We start from the raw sequence: 20,142 nt of genomic DNA, 5'->3' as shown, positions 1-20,142 counted from the left end.
TCTTGATTGCATCATTTTATCTTGTGCTTAATTTACTCACATCTTCGGATCCTGTCTAGTTTGGGATGCTGGGTTCTTTGAGGACTCCCAGAATAAAGTACAGTCACGTGCCACTGAACTGTGGGGACAGTTCTGAGAAATGCATCATTAGGTGATTCTGTCATTGTGTGAACATCATAGAGGCACTTACACAAACCTGGATGGTACAGCCCACTACACACCTAGGCTGTATGGTATAGCGTTTGCTCCTTGATTAAATAGTAAGTATTTGTGTATCCAAACATGCCTAAAGATAGAAAAGGGGTAGTAATAATACAGTATAAAAGCTAAAAACTGTATAAGGCACTTAACCATGAATGGAGCCTGCAGGACGGAAAGTTGCTCTGGGTGAGAAGAGAGTGAGTGGTGAGAGAATGTGAAGGCCTAGGACATTACTGTATATGACTTTATTCTAAACACTGTACACTTAGGCTACACTAAATTCATAAAACAACATGTTTTAATGCCCCACCTCTGGCAGCCACCACCTCCCCAGCTCCCACCACCCCGCAGACTTGGAGAGGAGTCCTAGAGCAGCTAGAACTTTGCTTGGTCTCCTCTCCCAAGAACATGTCCATGCTGCTCTTCTCTCTTTGCCTGGGGGCTGGCCTCGAGCTCTCCCCTTCCTAAGTGCTTTGATCCAAGTTGCTGCCTCTCCCATGACTCCAGTAACTTCTGGTCATAGCTTGGTCATTAGTTCCACAAAGGCTCACAAATACACCTCTTTATTTAGAATGACCCATTGTGCCCCAGACATGTTTGCTTTTTTAGTCCATAGTAGACGGTGGTCTTGGCTGCAGTTAGTTATCACAGCAGGAGCTGAGTGTGTGTATATATTTACACACACATACATATTTTTTTTAAAGCAAAAACTAGTTTATATTTCAGTTCATAGAAGACCTCAGTAGGGGACAGTTTTGTGGACTCCCAAAGGTCAAGGGACATGCTAACCTGGTATGTTTGGGGAGGAGAGCAAGGCCAAGGCTGGAGGAACTCCTAGTCTAGTGAGGGAAATAGACATGTACCACAAATAGCTCTACATCCTGACGGCTGTGGTGTGAGCGAATAGTGTAAGTGGCTGCCAGACCATAAAACAAGTGACCCTAAGCAGTCAGGCTTGGGAGGGGGAGGGGCAGTAATGAAGTTGCCTCAGGCTGTTGCCTCCCAGTGAAACCTTCACTATGAACCTGGAGAGGAAATAAATGGATTAGCCAGGACTTCACACACCTTGCTCCTCCAGGAAAGGGACCTGGCTACTATATCCCCAGGGCCCAGAACTTGCTAGATGTCTTAAAGATTTCTAGAATTACAAATGAATAGGGGGTTCTCAGCATCTGTTCGTCCTTATCCCTCTCCTTCCCTGCCCTGGTTCCCATCCTCTTCGTTCCCATTCCAGTTCTTTTCTAAACTAAAAATACTCCTTTCTATTTTATTATGGTTCAGTTAATGTTAGAAACATTTAAAATTCCCACAGGTGTAGATGGTTCTAGAAACAATAAGAATAAAAACTCCTGATCTTTCCAGCCCCAGAGCTCTATGGAATGATTGATGCATTTGTAAATTTTAAAAAGTAAAAATTATGGGCTTCTCCATACCATAATAATGAAGGGTTATGCACAGGATGTTCATATACCTCAGCTATATCTTTAGTGGCCTCACAATAACTTTAAATCAGTGAAAAGTAAGCAACCAAGGGTTTCCCCCTCTTCTTTACTGTCATTAGCCTTTGAATGTGTCTTTACAGAAATTCTTGTTTTCTTTTGACTCAGTACTGTGTATAGCATCCTAGACAGTATGACCCTAACATAATCCTGGAAGGATTCATCATCATCATCATCATCATCATCTTATTTTGCAGACAATCCAAGGGAATGTATGTAGCCCAAGAGCAATACTTAGGTAATTTCTTAAATATGTCCTCCCGTCCTCCCAAATCCTCAATTCTAGCCTCATGACTTAAAAGTTTTCCATGAGGCGGCATTTTAAAGGACTTAAGTAAGGGCTTCTTGTTCCCCTGCCCTGCCCAGAACTCCCTTCTCTGGCCCCCATTTTCTCTCTGAGCTGCTTTCTGGGTAGTTTGGGCACCCTCGTGGTTCCTGCCTGGGACAGTTGCACTTCATCTGCCGCACTGTGGCTCTCAGCTTCTACGGCTTCCTTCTGTCGCCATTCAGCCACCTCTGAGCAGGTCTCAATGGGCCCGGGAGAATGAGCACCTAATCTCCCAGATAGCCTCCTTCCCAAGCACCTCCAGTGCAGGCTATTCTGGAACAGCAGGATCCCACTCTTCCCTGGCTTCTAATCCTCCCCACACAGGGAAGGAGGCAGCAGGCTGGGAAAGTGAAAAGAAAGGCGGGGCCGTGGGCCGCTGGCACATAATGTCCTGGCCAGCTGCAGCCCAATTAGGCTCAACAGGTCACAGGTGTTTCAGACAGAGGACGCTTTGAACAAAACCGCTGTCTTGAAAATACCTAAGACCTTTTCAAGCACTGCAGCCCATTTCTTTTGGTAGATTCTTTAAAGCTATTTAGTGCACTTGAAATACAAAGAGGCTGAAAAGCACATTTAGGCCTCACTGGAGGCACTTTCCTCCCGCCGGACAGCAGGAGCAGGCGGGGAGGGCAGCTCTGCCTCTGCGTGCACCCACGGCTCTTAGCGCGCCCGAGGATGGCTGGCCGATGGCTGGCCGCTCTCCCCTCCAGCTCAGTCCTCCACATCTAACACTCTCCTGTGTAGTTCACCGCCCGTGCTGGCCTTGTCCTGTGTGCATAGACTCCATAGGTGCACTTGTCGTTCCTGTGGACCTCTCAGCAGCCCTGGTGTGCTGGTTAGAGAGGAACATGAATCCTGCTCTCCACAGCCTCTGTCCTCATCACCTAAGGTTACCCTGTCAATTAGCCTCCTCTTCAGCCGCAGATCTGAGGGCTCCTGTGCCTGGAGTGGGGGGTGATAGAACTAAACTAGGCTTCCCCTGCCGCTTTAAGCCACTTTCAGAACTTTGTTACCCTCCACCCTGCCTGGAGGGTGCGGTTCATCTCAGAGGGAGTGAGGAGCTTAGTGCTGAAGGATGGGGCAGAACTGCAGTGTCCCTGTTGGAAGCCCCCAGGCCCCCAGTCTGCAGGCCTACATCCTCTCCATTCTCAGGTGCCCCAGTCTATTCACAGTCAGGAGAAAAGTGCACTTACTACCCAGGCCTTGACTGGAAATGGGAAAGAAGGTCTCAGTGCACCGGAGAAGGTGGTGTCCTTGACACTGAGGACACGGGCAGGTAGCCACGCACAGGATGAGTGCTCAAAACACTGCCCAACACTTGCAGGTCTTCCTGCCTGTTGATTAGTTTTTGGTAAACAGTCTTTGCCTTGACTACTGTTCTTTTTTCTTTTTTAAAAAAATATATTTTATTGATTTTTTTACAGAGAGGAAAGGAGAGGGATAGAGAGTTAGAAACATTGATGAGAGAGAAACATCGATCAGCTGCCTCCTGCACACCTCCTACTGGGTATGTGCCCGCAACCAAGGTACATGCCCTAGATCAGAATCGAACCTGGGACCTTTCAGTCCGAAGGGTGATGCTCTATCCACTGAGCCAAACCGGTTAGGACTTGACTACTGTTCTTTATCACATCGTTTTAAAAACCGGTTACTGCCTGTTTAGAAAGAGTACGGATTTCCATGTTTGTAGTGAGCTTGCTTCCGTGTTACTAAGCTGGCCCACGGTGTTTCAACTCTCCTTGTCTTATGGCTGGGGAAGAACCGTAGGCTATGTACAAGAGGTTTCATTTTTTTTTCTTCAGTGAAATAGACATTGTTCTTACTCTTCAAGGCATTCAGACTTCAGCACAATTGCCTCTTTTGCACTTTTGCATTTAAAAGTGAGGTAATTAGATTTCCCAAGGTTCAGTGGTCAAGAGCCTCCTCCTCCTGGGCAGCTGCTCCCACCCTCCTGAGCGTGGCTGTCCCGTCATCCCGTTACTGCTGAGTGGTGTCCTGCAGGCACTGCTTTCTCAGAGCGTCAGCCCAGCATGAAATCCAGCCTCCTGGGTCCTTGCATCACTGAAAACAGTCACTTACTCTTTCCTTCAGTGACTTTCTTTTGAGGATTTCTATTATTTATGTTATTTTTCAGAAATCTGATAGGTCTATTATTACTGCTGAACAAATGGAAAGAGAATTGGTGACACATTGGCACCAAATAAATGGGTGTCATGGCCACAGAAACATGTCTTAGTCTAGCTCGACCGCGAGACCTTGGGACACTGTTAGTCTTTTGTCTCCTTTGTTATTTCCCCCAAACATAGTATTTTCACCTTTGCAGAAAGGCACGTATATATATTTTTTTAAGTTTGGGTATCAATATTTTGGTCAAAATGAAAAAGAACACAACATAACCCTTATCTTCACAGAGCCAGCCAAAACATTTTGCTTTTACAGCCTAAGAGCGAAGGCACCCTCTTTATTTAAATGATCTAGCCTGCAGCCTGTGGGGAAGAGGACAAGATGGTGACGGGTGAGGGGAAAGCTTCCAAAGTCCTTTTTGCCAGAGAAGTAAGGTGCTCAAATGTCTCACGTTTTCTTTGTAAACAGATTAGTTTAATATTCCAGACAACCCGTGATTCCAATTTGTCGATTCAGCTACATCTCAGTGAGGCTCTTCTGTGCCCTCCTGGGGGAAATTCAGCTAAGCCCCTCACCGTGGAGTCCCCGACCCCGTCTGCTTTTGAGTATGATGCCAGCAGAAGGGGAGCCGTGTGGTGTCTGTAGCCTCTTAGAGAGGTATATACATATACATATACTCATCTCGTTAGGTTCTCTTACAAGCTTTAGAGAGTAATGAGGAGGTCCTAGTTTAAATTGGAGGTCCTTTTACTCAGTTTCTATAGTATTCGTTCTCAGAGATGTATTAGCAAATTTACCAAAAAAGACCCTTCCTTTTCAAAGCTTAGTACAGAAAAGAAAATCCCTCAGCAACTAATGGGAGCCAGATTACTTTCATCAAGAGGGAGAGTAGATCACCATTTGCACAAATTTTTTAAACAAAGCTTCCATTTCAGTCCTCTAACCAATATACATATTACTGCATTGTTGGCACGTTTTGGGGAATCTTTCTCAATTACAATGCACTTTTTCCCCATGACAACACAGCAGAAACGTTCTGTCCTGTGTAACAAATTCTGATACCCAAGGACGCTTCTCTCAGACTAACATTGGTATTCCTGCCAGAAGTCCTCATTTGTATTCTAGGGACGAACTAGGGTCCCAGTAGTGCCCCAGATGAAACATTGCTGAAAATGAACATACATCACAGTGTGAAGCAATTTTTGTTACTGACTTTATCATTCCAAAAGCCTCAGTAGAACTGACAAAATCTAGGTCATGTGAAACGGAAGTGAAAATATTACAGGATATGGGCCCGATATGAGAAAGATGCATGTAGCACACACTTTTTGAAAACTTGTTTTTAATTAAAGAGTTGTTGGGGTCAATTCAACAAATATATACTAACTGTTTATATCTCCAAGTACAAGTGTATGCTGTGGCCACTGCCCTTTGGCCTCATTAAACAGACTGGTCCTCTGTCTTTTGCTTAGCCCTTTCCCTCTTCTCTCTGTTCTGGAATAGGGGAGAGCAAAAGAAAAAAGGTGTGAGATAGGCAAGAGCCACATGGTGCCTTGACTGAGTTGTTTGGTGGGGGTTAGCACCTCCCAGAGTCTGTGCTGAAAATCCCCAATAACTCTTAACAATGGCCATTTATAGATTTTTCAAGTTCTGTGGGAAACACTAGATTAAAGAAAATTAAGCAGATCATCATTACTCGGCTTCACAAAATCTTTAAAAGTCTACTGTGCTTCATGGGAAACAGTATAAACACAATTACCTGAAACTTACTAGTATTTGACCAGAAATACTTCTTCTGTAAGACACTAATAGCTCAAGGGGAATGCTGGCATGGGCCATGGGAGCAAGCAGGAAAGCTGCACCTTCCTGCGGAAGTACAGTGTCTTGGCACTCCTACCAAAACCGGGACCCCAGAGCCAACAGAACCCAAGAATACTCCTGTTTTTCAACCCGTCGTCTTCGTTGGGTCAGGGGAGAAGAACCAGCAATACCATTAAGGCTTTTCCTTTTGGAATTTTTACAAAGAAGCCTTTTCATGGGGCAAATAAAAACAAAGGCACTTTAGGAGGTGTGCTCTGTCTGCTGCTTGTGCATCAGCTTCTTGGGAAGTCGGTGAGAGCTTTAGAGATGCCTGTCATTAATTTCTCCCTTCTCTCTCCACCAAAGCACTTTGCTTTTGCCACACGGCAGTTAACTGCTGTCTACACCTCCTGGTTTGGGAGCATCAGAAGACAGGTACGGTGTCTTGGACATCTCTAGATGCTATACCTGGCCTCACCTAGATGTTACACAGAGGAGCTGTTCAGTAGGTGTTGATTGATGAAAGCATGGCTAGTTATGAGTAGTGTACTATTTCCTCTCAGTTACTGGTTGTGTATGGCTAAGCAAATATGATCTATAATAATAAAAGGCCAGGCGTCACAACCAGAACAGCCAATCGACCAGTCGCTATGAAGGGCATTGACCACCTCTTGGTCCCTCCCCCCAGCCCACAGGCTCCCATCGCTGGATGGCCAACAGGGAACCATGGGAATCGGGCTGGGTGGCAGCAGAGCGGGACTGGGGACTAGACTTGGGGGTGTTGGCGAGCAGCTTCGCGGAGCAGCGGACATGGCTCTGATTGCAGGCTAGGCCTAGGGACCCTACATGCGCACGATTTTGTGCGCTGGGCCTCTTGTAGGAAAATAAAAGTGGCAGAAAGGACTGCCTAATTGACTGGTTCTTCGGGGAGTCCTTGTAAATAAAAAGAGGCAGGGTGACATTTATCAAAGCAAAGTGTTGCGTTCAGGCAGTCCTTCTGCCACCCTGGAAGTGCAAATAGCTTCAAACCCAGGAGGACACCTTCCTGGGAGGTCCTTGCTGTTTCCCTTGTCATTGTCTCTCAAAGGTTCTAAAGGTCATCTGCGTCTAATCTGAACATTTCTCAGCACTCTCATCAAAACTCTGTCCAAGTTTTCTGTATCTCACAGATTTGTAGATCTCCAGGTTGGATGGAATTGTTAAGTAAGGGTTAGGCCAGTACTAAATATTATAGGGAATTTCTTAAATGTTAACATACACTAGAGGCCCCAAGTTACAAACATCCAGATTTCAAGTGGCTGTGATTGCTCTGCCCACATCTCACCATCTAGGCCCCTCTGTCACTGCCATGGGAGCTACCACATAAGGGCAAAATGCAACTTACTGCTTAGAGAAAAATCTATAAATGCAGATATGGAAGAAGAAAGGCTTACCAGCAAAGAGCAATTACTCGGGGGAGCTGACCCCAAAGACAGCCTTTGAGGCCTCAGTGACCTGTCACTACCCACCTGCTCTACCTTGACACGTCAGACTACCTGAGAATCCAGGGATTGCAGGAGTATAGTAATTTCTTCCAGTTTTATTTCTGTGTATTGAGAGGAAGCCTATTAGACGGTTGGTTCGCTTTCTCACATGTGCCGGCAGAATTAACCACCTACCAAGTAGCTGTGTGAACCAAATTCCAGGAACTTTGAGAGGCTCCAGGCAGCCTTTCAGTCACCTCTTCTTTCCTCAACTCAACCAACCTCCCCACCACCCTACTCCCTACCCACCACCACTACCCTACCCGAGCTCATCTGGCCACTCCGTTTGCCAGGCTCCCATCAAGACTTCACATTAGCTGATCACAGCATTGTACAAAACCGGGGCCACTAGTCACCTAGCCGTTGTCTGGCACACGTGGCGGGCACTCAGTAAATGTTCGTAGCCATGATGCACTGGGTCCGGTGCTCGGTGAGCTAAGTCTCAGTTCTTAGTGTGCAAGACGTGGCATTGCCCAGAGTGATGGCTTCTCTACTCCACTTAGCTTGAGAGGGAGCAAGGCAGTGGCAACCTTCCTGTACTGTCAGAGGGCTGGACTCTGCCTCCTCCCCTCTGGATCTTCTTCACACTTTTCAGCCTCACAATCATTGCTTCCCATTCCTACCCGGGTGAGGAAATGCTGCTCAAAAGGAGGGTAGGAAGGTTGAGGCTCTTCCCACTTGGTCCCTTCACGGCCCTTCAAGGAGGTACCCCAGGTCTCTTTGGCGCATAGTAAGGTGACCAGATCGTCCCGCTTTTGGCGGGACAGTCCCGATTTTTAACAATTTGTCCCGCGTCCCACGGCATTTTAAAAAAAAGTCCCTATTTGGGACGCGGGACAAATTGTTAAAAATCGGGACTGTCCCGCCAAAAGCGGGACGACCTGGTCACCTTAGCTAGTGGGACCATTGGATTGCTAGGTTACCGTGCTGCCACTCCACACTCTTTTACTGTGCTCATTATTTGTCATATCTTATTTTCAAAATAACTCTTCTTGCACCAGCGTATGTGATGAAGTTGTTTTACTAATCCCTGAAGTTTTGTGTTTTCCCTCAAGTTGGTAGCCACTCTTTCTGGAAAAGCATTAACATGCAGAACCTTGGCAGTCAACTTCAGTGCTCATTAATGAAGCCCAGAACTAACAGTTTCATTGTCGTAATTTGACAAAGCCACCTAAATCTATGCATGTTTTTTTGAAAGCTTCCTAAAAACATGCTGCTAAATCCCCTAAAAAGGGACTGAATTGCTTTGGCAGCCATTAGCCCAGCATAAGCAGAGGAGCGCTTTTCAATAAGTGAACAAACAGAGAAAATATGCTGAATGGCTGGACAAATGCGTTTCAGCTGGCCCTTTCATTTACCGATAGAAGGGCGCAGTCAATATCAATCACTGTTTTCCCTGTTGCCCTGAAAATCACAATATCTCTTTTCATCCCACAAGCTCCTTTCACCACAGTAATGTGTCTTTAGAATGACACTGCCATCAGCCTGCTTCCGCTGTCTGAAGACCAGAGAGCTTAAAAACACATTTCAGGATTCAAGACTTGAACCTGCCTCCCTTCCGGTTCCCCACCGCCCACTCTGCCTTCACTCCCCCGACCCCCACCCCCATTCTCTGCCATTCTTCCAGCTTCCCTCGCTGAGTAAACAGAATTTACTTCTCTGTTCTACGCAGCTCTCCAAAGTAAACGGAGACAACTCGATCTGATATTCCCGAGATTTAAGAACTCATTAAAGAGATGCACATAAAGAAATGCTTTTACATGTTGGTAATACATCAAAGGCTGAAAGGAATGTGGCGATTCTGTGCATGGCCAGGTGTGCTGATGAGCCGGACCTCGCTGTAATGCCTCCTTCCCTGCCCCGCCACACGTACACACTCATCCTTCCTAGTCCTGCGTGCGACATATGCGCCTGCCGGGCTGTTCCACCTTTACAGTTGTATATGTATATGTTGTATATGTTGCTGCTCCTGGTTCTGAGTACTTATGTGTAGTTTGGGAATGAAGGTGATTACTTTTTATCCTTTTGAAAATTTAAGTGGAATAGGTTTAGCAATGTGCTTGTAGTTGCAGAAGTTACACCGAAATGCTACATTTCTAAACACCAATATTGATTGCCTTCTCTCTCCCTCAGGTCATCGCCGTCTGTAGAGAGGCCGCCCTTCTGGCGCTAGAAGAAGACATTAAAGCCAAATGCATCAGGAAGAAACATTTCACTCAAGCCTTGAGCACTGTGACGCCCAGAATTCCCGAGTCACTGAGACGTTTCTATGAAGATTACCAAGAGAAGAGTGGGCTTCATACACTCTGAAAAAACATACCCCTTTGTTATGCTAAAAATGCTTTCAGGGGAAAATTTGTTTCGTTTTAAAATTTTGTGTTGAGATTGTTAAAAAAAGAAATTCTTAAGAAACAAAATGTCTGAAACTTGTTGACTGGATTTAAGGGGCTCCAGTTCTTGTAGACATTTTAAATCATACGGATAAAATGAAAATCTCTGGACAGAGGTTTAAATCAGTTTTACCTGGAAATGTGTGCCGAGTTTTAAAATGTAAACTTCTAGCTTTTTCACTTTTGACCTGGTTCCTTCATCCCATGAAATGCTTTTCTTACTTCAGAGCCCATTTCGGTGCATTCCTCAATGCCAAACGTAGGCATCGGTTTTATACAAGGACAGAGAGAATGCATGTGGATGACGCATGGTGGGAAATACTTACAAATCTTTATTTTTGAAGGCCAAACAATGAAATGGCCAGAAGCACCAGCCAAGCTTATGTGGACTTGTTTCCAAATACGTATTGGTTCTCATTATAATTCATACCTGTATTTTTGCTTCAGCCACATTAAGTTATACTTATGGCAATTAAAGAACAAAGAAGTAAGAGTCATTTCATATACTGTTAATGCCCTTTAAAAATTTAAAAATTTGGAAATATAAGCCCAGTCCAGGCCTAGAGCAGTACTTGGTGGTGTTTTTTCATCAAATGCTAGAAATGAATAATATAAAGTGTTCATGTTTAACTTGTACACATTTTCAGGTCACCAATAAACTTTTCAGTTAAAAGATGAACCAAATTGTACAGTCAATCATGTTGTCTCATGTTGCATTCTAAATATGTGTGTTTATATTTCCGGTTATTTTATCCTTGAGGTTTCTTAACGCTTGAGTACTCCATAAATATCCTTGAAAAGTTGTTGGACTTTGATTCCCTGACTTCCTAGCAATGGAAAGAAGTGCACTTAAACCTGGTCACTGTAGATCTTTGAAAATCCCCAGAAATACAAGTCAGGCAAGAAATACCTCATTATCAAAATAATGGGGCTACACAGTTTTGTGGTGGCAGGTATTTTGAAGTTGTGTCCAAATACTTGATTCTGTAACTATCAGAAGTAGATTTGCAAGGCTTATTCCCAGACTCCAGTGGTTTGTTAGTACATAAAATCACCTGAGGGTTGAAAACTATTACTACTATTTAGAACTGTGCTGTCAAATATAGTAGACACTTGTCACATGTGACTATTTAAATTTAAACTCTAAAATAGTATTAAAAATTTAGTTCATCAGACAGGTTAGCACTTGGTAGCCACAGGTGATGAGTGCCCGCCATATGGAACAGAAGGCATTATAGAGGCCCCCTGTACAACGTTTGTGCACTCTGGGGGATTCCTCAGCCCAGTCTGTGCCCTCTCGCAGTCCGGGAGCCCTCGGGGGATGTCCAACTGACGGCTTAAGCTGGCAGTCCGACAACCTTAGTGCTGCCATGGAGGTGGGAGAGGCTCCCGCCACCGCCACTGCCACTGTGCTTGCCAGCCCTGAGCCCAGTTTCTGGCTGAGTGGTGCTCCTGTGGGGACACATTGACCACGAGGGGGCAGCTCCTGCATTGAGCGTCTGCCCTCTGGTGGTCCATGCACGTCATAGTGACCGGTCGTTCAGCTGTTTGGCCGATTTGCATATTACCCTTTTATTATATAGGATTTCCATCCCTAGGAAATTCTGTTGGATTCTGCCGATGTAGAAAATGAGGCTTACACATTGAAGTAAATAGAGCCTCAAAATTACTTTTGTGCTCCCCATTTTCCCTTATGAGAGCAGCATAACTTCTTTCCTACAAGTGCTGAGGGCACAAGAAAATAAGAGAAAAAAATTTTTTCCAAAGGCCTGAACATGAAAATTAAAGAAATTCCATTGCCAATAAAATAAAAACCAGAACAGTAAACTTGAACCCACACAAGCTTGTGGGCTGCAGGCTGGTGGTGGAGAGGAAGGTGGCCATCTCAGCCAGCCAGGCGTTCAGATGGACCTTTCAGCCCATATGACATGAAGTTATAACTGAGCCTCATACTTAATGCCAGATCTTTAAAGACCTTCAGTGTAGAAACAGACTAGACAAGAAATCCTCCTGCTGGTTGGGGAGACCTCAAGGAGCCTCTGTTGACTTGGTCTGTGCCTTGGATTAAAAAAGAAAAAGGGCCCTCTGAGAATTCCGACTGGACTTACCTGACCTGACCATGGCGTCAGGATTTGAATTCACAAGACTTTTGTGATACAGAAGCTCAGAGCCTGGAAATTAACATGAAAGCATGTGTCTGGGCTAGAAATATCCTTGGGATGATAGCAGTTGCACTAGTTGGAGGAATAGATCCTCAGCCCAGTCACAGAGGATTCTAACAGCTAGGGCTCTTGCCTACAGAGTTTATAATCCCAAGCTCCTCTCCCCAAACCCACCCCCCACTCTGCTGTAGGAGCTTACATGGTACAATCACTTCAGAAAGGAATTGGCATGTCAAGTCATGTGTAACTCAACAGTTCTTGTTGTGTATTTCAGGGCAAATTGTGTTCAATGAAGAAATGAGTCAGAAAATCTTAGCTCCATTGTTCGGAAGTAGTAAGAAACTGGAAACAACCTAAATATCCACCAATAAGAGAGTGGGCCTCTATGGAATACTCATCAATGCAGTACTGAAGGCAGTAAAAAAATAGAGCTGCATAACAAAAAGAATGTTTCAGAAGAATACTTATCATATGTATTTAATGTTTAAGGCATCCAGAATAATATATGTTGTTGGGGGGGGGGGGGGGTAGTAAAAGACTATCTGAATAGAAATGAAAAGCACCAAATACTGGGGAGTAATTTCATCAGGGAAGGAAAATTGAAAAGTGTCCTATCTTAAGCTGAGTGGTGGGGTTGTAAACATTGATTGTAATACAGTCTACACTTTTTGTATTGCCTAAGTATTTCATAATAATTTTTAAAAGATGTTACAGTTCAAGGGCAAAATGCATCTGTGGCCATTATTGTGTTTTAACCAACATCACAGACAGCATTGAACTCAATTCCATGGTCTCCCAAAGCACTCGCAGTGCACTCACCCACAAGTCTGGAAAATCAGGAGGACTAGGTATGATGGAATAAATGCAAGAAGGCAAATAAGAGGTCAGGCTTTTAGGACTCAGGAAACAAATTGAGAGACATTTCTTGGTAACAAACGTTAGTTTTTAGATGAGCATTGGAAGAAAGGAGTTGAAAGTTAAGAATTTGTTGTTTTTTATTTTTATTGATTTGAAAAAGATTTTTAGAGTACTACATCTTTATTACACACCAATTACGTTTTATATCTGTAGATAGCTAGTTATCCTAATATATAAAAACCCTCGGTCCGTCATATCTGCAACGACTGGGAGGCTTGACCGTTTGCCAGGCTGCGCGTGCAGCAGGCGAGCAGGCTGAGCTGCTGACCTCTCAGAGAGAGAGAGAGAGAGAGGCAGGGCTGATCAGCAGTGGCAGCGCTGCTAGCGAGGCCAGGAGAGAGAAGCAGGGTGATCAGACCCTGCTTCTCTCTCCCTTACCAGCAGCCAAGCCTCTCTCTCTCTCCCAGAGGTCAGCAGTTCAGCCACTCGCCAGCAGCCTGGGGCAGCTGCTGATCAGCCCTGCCTCTATGATCAGGCCCAGAGATGCTGACTGGCATAGAAACTGACCAATCAGAACAAAATCTGGGTGAATTGCAAGGAGCCAATGGCTGCCTAGGAGGTGGAGCTTTTGACACTGTCTGGCATAGAAACTGACCAATCAGAACCAAATTGGCCAGCAGAGGAGGGCAGTTGGGGGGCGATTGGGCTGTCAGGGGAGCAGTTAGGTGTTCATCAGGCTGGCAGGGGAGCGGTTAGGGGGTGATCAGCCTGGCAGGCAGAAGCAGTTAGGGGCAATCAGGCAGGCAAGCAGGCGAGCAGTTAGGAGCCAGCAGTCCTGGATTGTGAGAGGGATGTCCAACTGCCTGTGGGATCAGGCCTAAACCGGCAATTGGACATCCCCCGAGGGGTCCCAGATTGGAGAGGGTACAGGCTGGGCTGAGGAACACCCCCCCCCCCCCCCCAGTGCATGAATTTCGTGCACTGGGCCTCTAGTTACCATTGAAAAGGCCATGATATTCCTTTATTTGAAATTTATGCCGATTGACAACAGTACCAGTAAAAATCTGAGTCACAAAAGAGTCAGGTGTCACTAATAACAGTTTACCCCAGTGTCATCTCCATGAGGGTTTTACTTCTGATTCCAGAGTCTTGTGTTTGTGGATTTAAAACAGTGTATGATCCTGTTATTGGGTTTGTTTGTGATTGAATACACAGTATAGTTCATGGAAAAATTAAGTTTCATCAAGGAAAGAAAATGCTTTTCTGGCATCTGTTTGGTCAAATTTTGTCTTTGGTCCCAATTCTTTTCAGGGTTTCAGGCATATTCATATTGACACTCTTTTTCCAAGAGACTTTAGTTTGAATAGTGAAATTAGTGTTTCCTTCTAACAACAAAACTTAGAAAAATGGCTTATAACTTTTACTTCTTCATGACAAAGAGAGTGTATTTATAAGCTAAATACTGACTGCCCTAACTTAGCTTGAAAAATGTTCAGTTCTGTGTTGTTTCTAATGTGCAAAACAGGTTTTAAAAATAATGTATAGGTTTTCCATTTGGAAACATAATTATTGGATTTATGGGAAAACCAAACTTGGGTATATGTTTAATTTATCTTAATCAAGAGAAAGCTACAGAAAGTTGCTGTAGAGATAGAATGCAATGACTCCCCTGGCCTAAATGTGAAGTCGTTAGAGTCTCAGTTCATTTTGTCACGTTTCCCTGAGTCTTTTCTTTAGGGAGGTGCACACACCAAAGCACCCTCGGAAATTGTATATGGATTGAACGAACAGTAGTTTCCAAGTAGAGGACTTCTAAAGCTCCAAATTCATTTGCTTTCCTTCCTTCACTTTTCATGATTACAATGGAATAGATAGGCTTTTTAACCTAACGTCTCTGCCAGATATACCCCCAGAAGCCTCTACTTGGGCGGGGGGGGGGGGGGCGGGGGGGGCGGGGGGGGGGGGGGAGGCTCACTTTGGGGGAACAGAATTCACTCCAGCAAATTTGAGCAGAAAGAGACATATTACGGGGTTTTAATGGCTTACAAAATCATTGGGAAACTTACAGACTCCTCTTTCATACTTAATGGTAAACATTTCTGGAAAGATGGTTAAAGTGTCAACACATACACACCACACAACAAAAACCAAGGAAATGAAAAGAAAGGAAAATCGAGTTCAACTACACTGAAATTAGGGAACAGATGTTAAATACTTCAAAGGCTATCCATCCAGTCCACACATTTTGGACCAACTTAAAAAAAATTAAGGAAGTTCAACACACACTCTGCTTGAGATGTGTAGGAAATACCATACTGGTTTCAAAACACCATCAATGGTAAGACTATTAATTTTAAAACATACGGTATTTTGGGGGAAAAAATATAAAGTACTGTGATTTGAATATTATCACACCCTGATTTCAGAAACATGAAAATATGGAAAATGTGTATATTAAAAATCAGTCAAATACAGTTAAGTGAGAAGGGAAGTGACATATAATAGTATGTTCACACATTAATCATAAGCCCACAGCAATTAAAATACTATTTTCACCAACATAATCATAATAATGAAAATGTTGACAGGTAAGTAGGGGAGTCAAGGATGTGGAGCACAGAGTATTTGGGGGCCAGGAATGACCACAGATTGAAATACCGGACATGGAAATAGCAGCAGGGGAACTACGTTAAAAATTGGGGGGGGGGGGGAGGTTGGAAGCGGGGGAGAAACAAAGTACTGAATCCAAAAAACAGACCTGGAGCACATTAAGAGGGACATTTTCTGAGGAAAGAGAAGAAAATTTTAGAATTCAACTTCTTTGAAGTCTCAGAAATGTGACTCAGGAGATATTAAACAATTGAATAAGACTGAAAGAGAAGAAAGCTCAGGAAGCGGATGTATTTATTTATAACTTATTCCACAGATATCCTCCCACACAATGGCATGTCATTTACCATATAATGGTAATGTATTCATTACAGCCTCATTTGTTACAATACCAAAATATCAGAGCAATTCAAATATTTATCAATAGGGGATATTTAAGTTATGGTACATCCATGCAATGGAACAATATAATACTCTAAAAAATAATAAAGATTGCTATAAACTGACCTAGAAATTATCTCCAAGATATAGAGAACCCAAATAACTTAGATACATGCTTAAACTCTACAAACAGATAATTTAATTGTTTCATGCTCTCATTGTATAATCTATATAATTATATAAACGGTGCACACACACACACACATCACACACACACACACACAATATATTTGCAAAAACAGAAATCATGCAAAATTGGTCTATAACCATCATGTAATAAAACTAAAGAAATGTAGAAACAATAAAAAAAAACCCATCTGCTTAGAAGCTCAAAATTCATTTTGAAATTATTCTTTAATCACAGAGGAATTCAAAATGGGAAAATATCTGGAAAATATAATGAAAATACTTTACACCAAAATCTCGATACAATTAACAGTCTTCAGGGAGGATAATTTATAGACCTAAACACTTCTATTAATTAAGATGAACAAAATTAAGCATTGTTCTCAAAAATTTATTGTAAAGAACTCCAAAATTCAGGAAACTATAAAAATAAGAGCTGAAATTAATGACAACAACAAAACAAAACAGAGATGATTGATTCAACAGCTCTTTCTTTGGAGAACAAAATGTAAAACAAATTAATCTTTTTTGTGATGGAAATAGTAAAAATACACACACACACACACAACACACATGGATGTCCACGTCTTAACTCCAAGAAAGGTGAATTCAGTGTTACCTTCCATAGGAAAAGGGGCTTTGCAGATGTGATTAAGGCTCTTGAGATGAGCATGCTAGATTTTCTTGATGTCATCATAAGGGCCTTTAAAATGGAAAGAGAGAGGTGGGAGAACCAATCAGAGAAGGAGAGGTGAGAGAGACTGATGCTCCATTGCTGGCCTTGAAGATGGAGGAAGAAGCCAGTAGCCAAGGAAGGCAGGCGGCCCTTGGAAGCTGGGAAAGACAAGGAAAGGGGGTCTCCCCTAATGCCTGCAGAGCACATCGTGACATGTATGCCTGTTTATTATAGGAAAGTACTTAGTTTCTTGAATTTCCTGAATAATTTCATTGTCTTTAAAATTTACATGGTCAAAATCTTTCTTGGAAGTTCTCAAAAACAAATATACTCAACAATATTTAGTTTGGAAGTAAGGTATATAACATAGTTTGATCATAATTATATAACTTAGTTTTCCTCCATTCCCAAACAACACCTCCTGCATCTACCAAACACGGGAAGTTTAGGTTTCATCCAGTTGGCAATGGGAAGCCAGTGCTGCCAGGGTTCCTGTCCCAGCCTTACAAAGGTTCAGCAAGCTCGAGAAAGGGGCTGATGCGTAGATTCAAGAAGGAGTCCAAGGACGAAAGATAATTTTGAAAGGCATTGGGGGTCAGAGGATCTTCAGCTAAAGGAACTGAAGACTACCCCTTGTCTAAGGACCCTGTGCTATTTATTAACACAATTTGTCCTAAGGCAAGGTGGAGATAATACACTTCAAAGGGTAGGGTACAGAAGCATTGTCAGTTTGGGGAATAGCTATAGCTGTTCAGGTGTTTGGCCAACAGGAGGCAATAAAATGCCCTGAACTGTCTGGCAGCAAGCAATCCTTATTCGGGTTTGGGGGAGATGCTTTTTAGCTGTCCCAAGAGGTAAACTACATTTGACTCAACCCTCATTGAGCTCCCCAAGCTTCACCAACCTTTTGATGAAACTCTTGCAATTATTACATGCTGGAATTGGTTCCCGGCAAGTGCTGTGTTGAGTTTGATGGTTTATAGAGCACCTCTCATTTCAAATCTCTTGGAATTCTTTTAGCCAAAAGTATCTCTTTCCTCTCTCCCTCTCTCCCTCTCTCTCTATGCCCATCATCAGTTTGATATTTGCATGAAATATCCTAAACGCAGTGGAGTTCGGTTGGTTGTCTGAAATGGTCTCAACAGTTGCCTATGTTTGTTTCATAAGGTTGAGATGCCAGAGCTTCCCTGATATATTAAAGACGAAGGAGTCAGGCCTAAATCTAGCCCTGGAAGTGGCAAAGACAGGAAAGAGTGCAGGGCCCAGGGCCTAGGGCAGGTGTGGCCTTGACCTGGAGCACCCAGAGGCCTCTGGATGCAGAGGGACCAGCGGGGCAGGTGGTTCAGGCAGCAGGCAGAGAGACTGGGTGGAAATGTAGGACTGCTTTTGCAGTGAAATAGGAAGCTGTTCTCTCAAGCTGAGTTCGGGGATGGAGGAGGAGGAGGAAGGGACGAAGGAGGAGGATGGAGGGAGGAAATGGCCCATGGAAGTGTATTAAGATGCCAGGTAACACTAAGGGCCCACTGCAGTCAGTGATCAGTAAATCAGAGCACAAAGATTCCCTGTCATCAATCAAATGCTTACATTTTATTTCAAATTCATATCATTTTTTAAATTCTTCCTCAATTTTAGTGGAAAACAAAGCCTAAAACCCGCACAAATTTTATCCCCAATTTTCATTGTAAGTGAAGGAAAATCACGTGGCTCCTGTGCCAGATATATTTAAAAACAACAGCATCCTCCTTTATTTGCATATTTCCACAGAAGACATTTCCATGGCCTTCTGTGCTCTGACCTGAATTGTTCAGAAACTTGAGGGGAGTTTGAATAAACGCAAACGAGCCCGTTGGCTGCGAGGTGAAGGACAATATTGGCCATTCTGACTGCTCCTGCAGGCTTGCTGGGTTCAGCCAAGAGAGCCATCTGGCCCTGTCTCTCCTGGCTTCGCCTTTAAAACTTCACCCCTGGATCCCTCCGTGCAGCTCCTGTTCAGTAATAGCGTGTCTAGTAAAAGCGAGGAGCTGGTGGTGGTGGTGGTGGGGTGGGGGGGGGTTTCATTCATTCGAGGAGATATAGTAATATTAACACACATTAAAACATTTTGCAAGTCACAAAGGCCCGAACATGTGTAAAATGTTGAGACTGGGGAGAGGTTTTCTCACAGTAAGTCGGTGCACCTGGGAAACAGCGCACAGGGAAGCTGCCGCACAAGGCCGGGGGGACCAGCCGAGGAGCAGGCCGGGTTCTCCAGTGGCTTCGGGGGTAAGGTGTACCTTTCACCTGGCGGGGTGGGTGGGTTACGGCTCCTCTTCACCTGGGCCTGGCCCAGGAGCTCAGAATCCCAGGCGCTGGTCCAGCAGTCCGGGCGGAGGTTGTCTGTCCCGGCCGGAGGCGTCCCTTCCTGTCACCACAGGGCACACCTCCCTTCCTTCTTTCCTTTCGCTTTTGGTTCATTCCTTGACCCTGGACTTCACCGGCCAGCCCCACTGGACCAAAGGTGAGTTCCATTCGAAAGCACACTGGGGAAGAAGACGGCCAAAGCATTCCGGCAAAACCACAGAATGTGGGTAATAACATGCCACTGGGCATGGCGCACTGGGCATCTCATGGGGGTGCAGTGAGAACGGACTCACGTGTGTGCAGGCCTGTGCGTTCCTGGGAGGGAAGATGCGCTGAGTGTGATCGGGAAGGGATCGCGTGCACAAGGGCAATGCCGGAGCCAGGATGATGCTAAAAATAAAGCGGAACTTTCTGTGAGGAAGGGAAGGAGGGAAATGCCTCACCGAAAAAAAGCTTAACTGTCTCTTAACTCCAAACGCTCCGGCTACCGGGGACTGGAACAGCAGGCTGAGGTTCTGTCCTCGGTAAAGGGCTGTGTTCGCTGCGTTGAGCAACAACACAAAAGGACCGCTTGACCCAAAAGAAGGTTCTAGTCTTTGGAAAAGAGCTTTGAAAGGAGGAAAGGCAACAGAAAGCAAATGTTTGTTTGCATTGAGGGGGCAGGGGTTTCACAAATTGGAAAAGGCTGCACTAAATTAAAGCAATGATTGCTGGTTGCTCCCGATAAATCCAGTGACGGAGATGAAAGCTTGCTGGAAACCTAAAGACATTTTCCGTTTGTTTCTCTATCAAACAAGGGCTGACCACCCTGGCTTTGAACCGGCAGCAGGAAAGCGTTCTTGCCTGTGTGTTTACAGAACGTAGTGTTAGAAGTCCTCGTTGGGTGTTGGGTTGACAAAACTTACCGCAGAACCGGGAAGGAAAACTCTGTCTCCTTTGCCTAACCTCTCCTTTCTGACCCTTTCCTGCGTGCGTAGCAAGGCCTCTAGAGTCTGAGGCAGATTAGCAAACAAATAAATCCTTGGATGTCATGCAATACTTTCCCCAGCATAAATGGGATTAAT

General features: G+C 44.3%; 1 protein-coding gene across 1 annotated transcript in view; it reads left to right on the top strand.

Moving 5' to 3' along the window:
* The window catches only part of SPRY1 (sprouty RTK signaling antagonist 1), a 292,900-nt gene that overhangs the window by 239,010 nt on the left and 33,748 nt on the right, over nt 1-20,142 (top strand). Inside the window, exon 16 of the mRNA XM_008143312.3 lies at nt 9,609-10,650. Within this exon, the coding sequence (XP_008141534.1) occupies nt 9,609-9,785 (177 nt within the window). The 3' untranslated portion in view covers nt 9,786-10,650. Of the gene's footprint in view, nt 1-9,608 lie in introns of the transcript that reaches the window.

Source organism: Eptesicus fuscus, chromosome 6 (assembly GCF_027574615.1).
Source record: "Eptesicus fuscus isolate TK198812 chromosome 6, DD_ASM_mEF_20220401, whole genome shotgun sequence".
Taxonomy (NCBI): Eukaryota; Metazoa; Chordata; class Mammalia; order Chiroptera; family Vespertilionidae; genus Eptesicus; species Eptesicus fuscus.
Note: the sequence above shows the minus strand (reverse complement) of the source record. Positions and strands in the feature narration are given on the sequence as shown.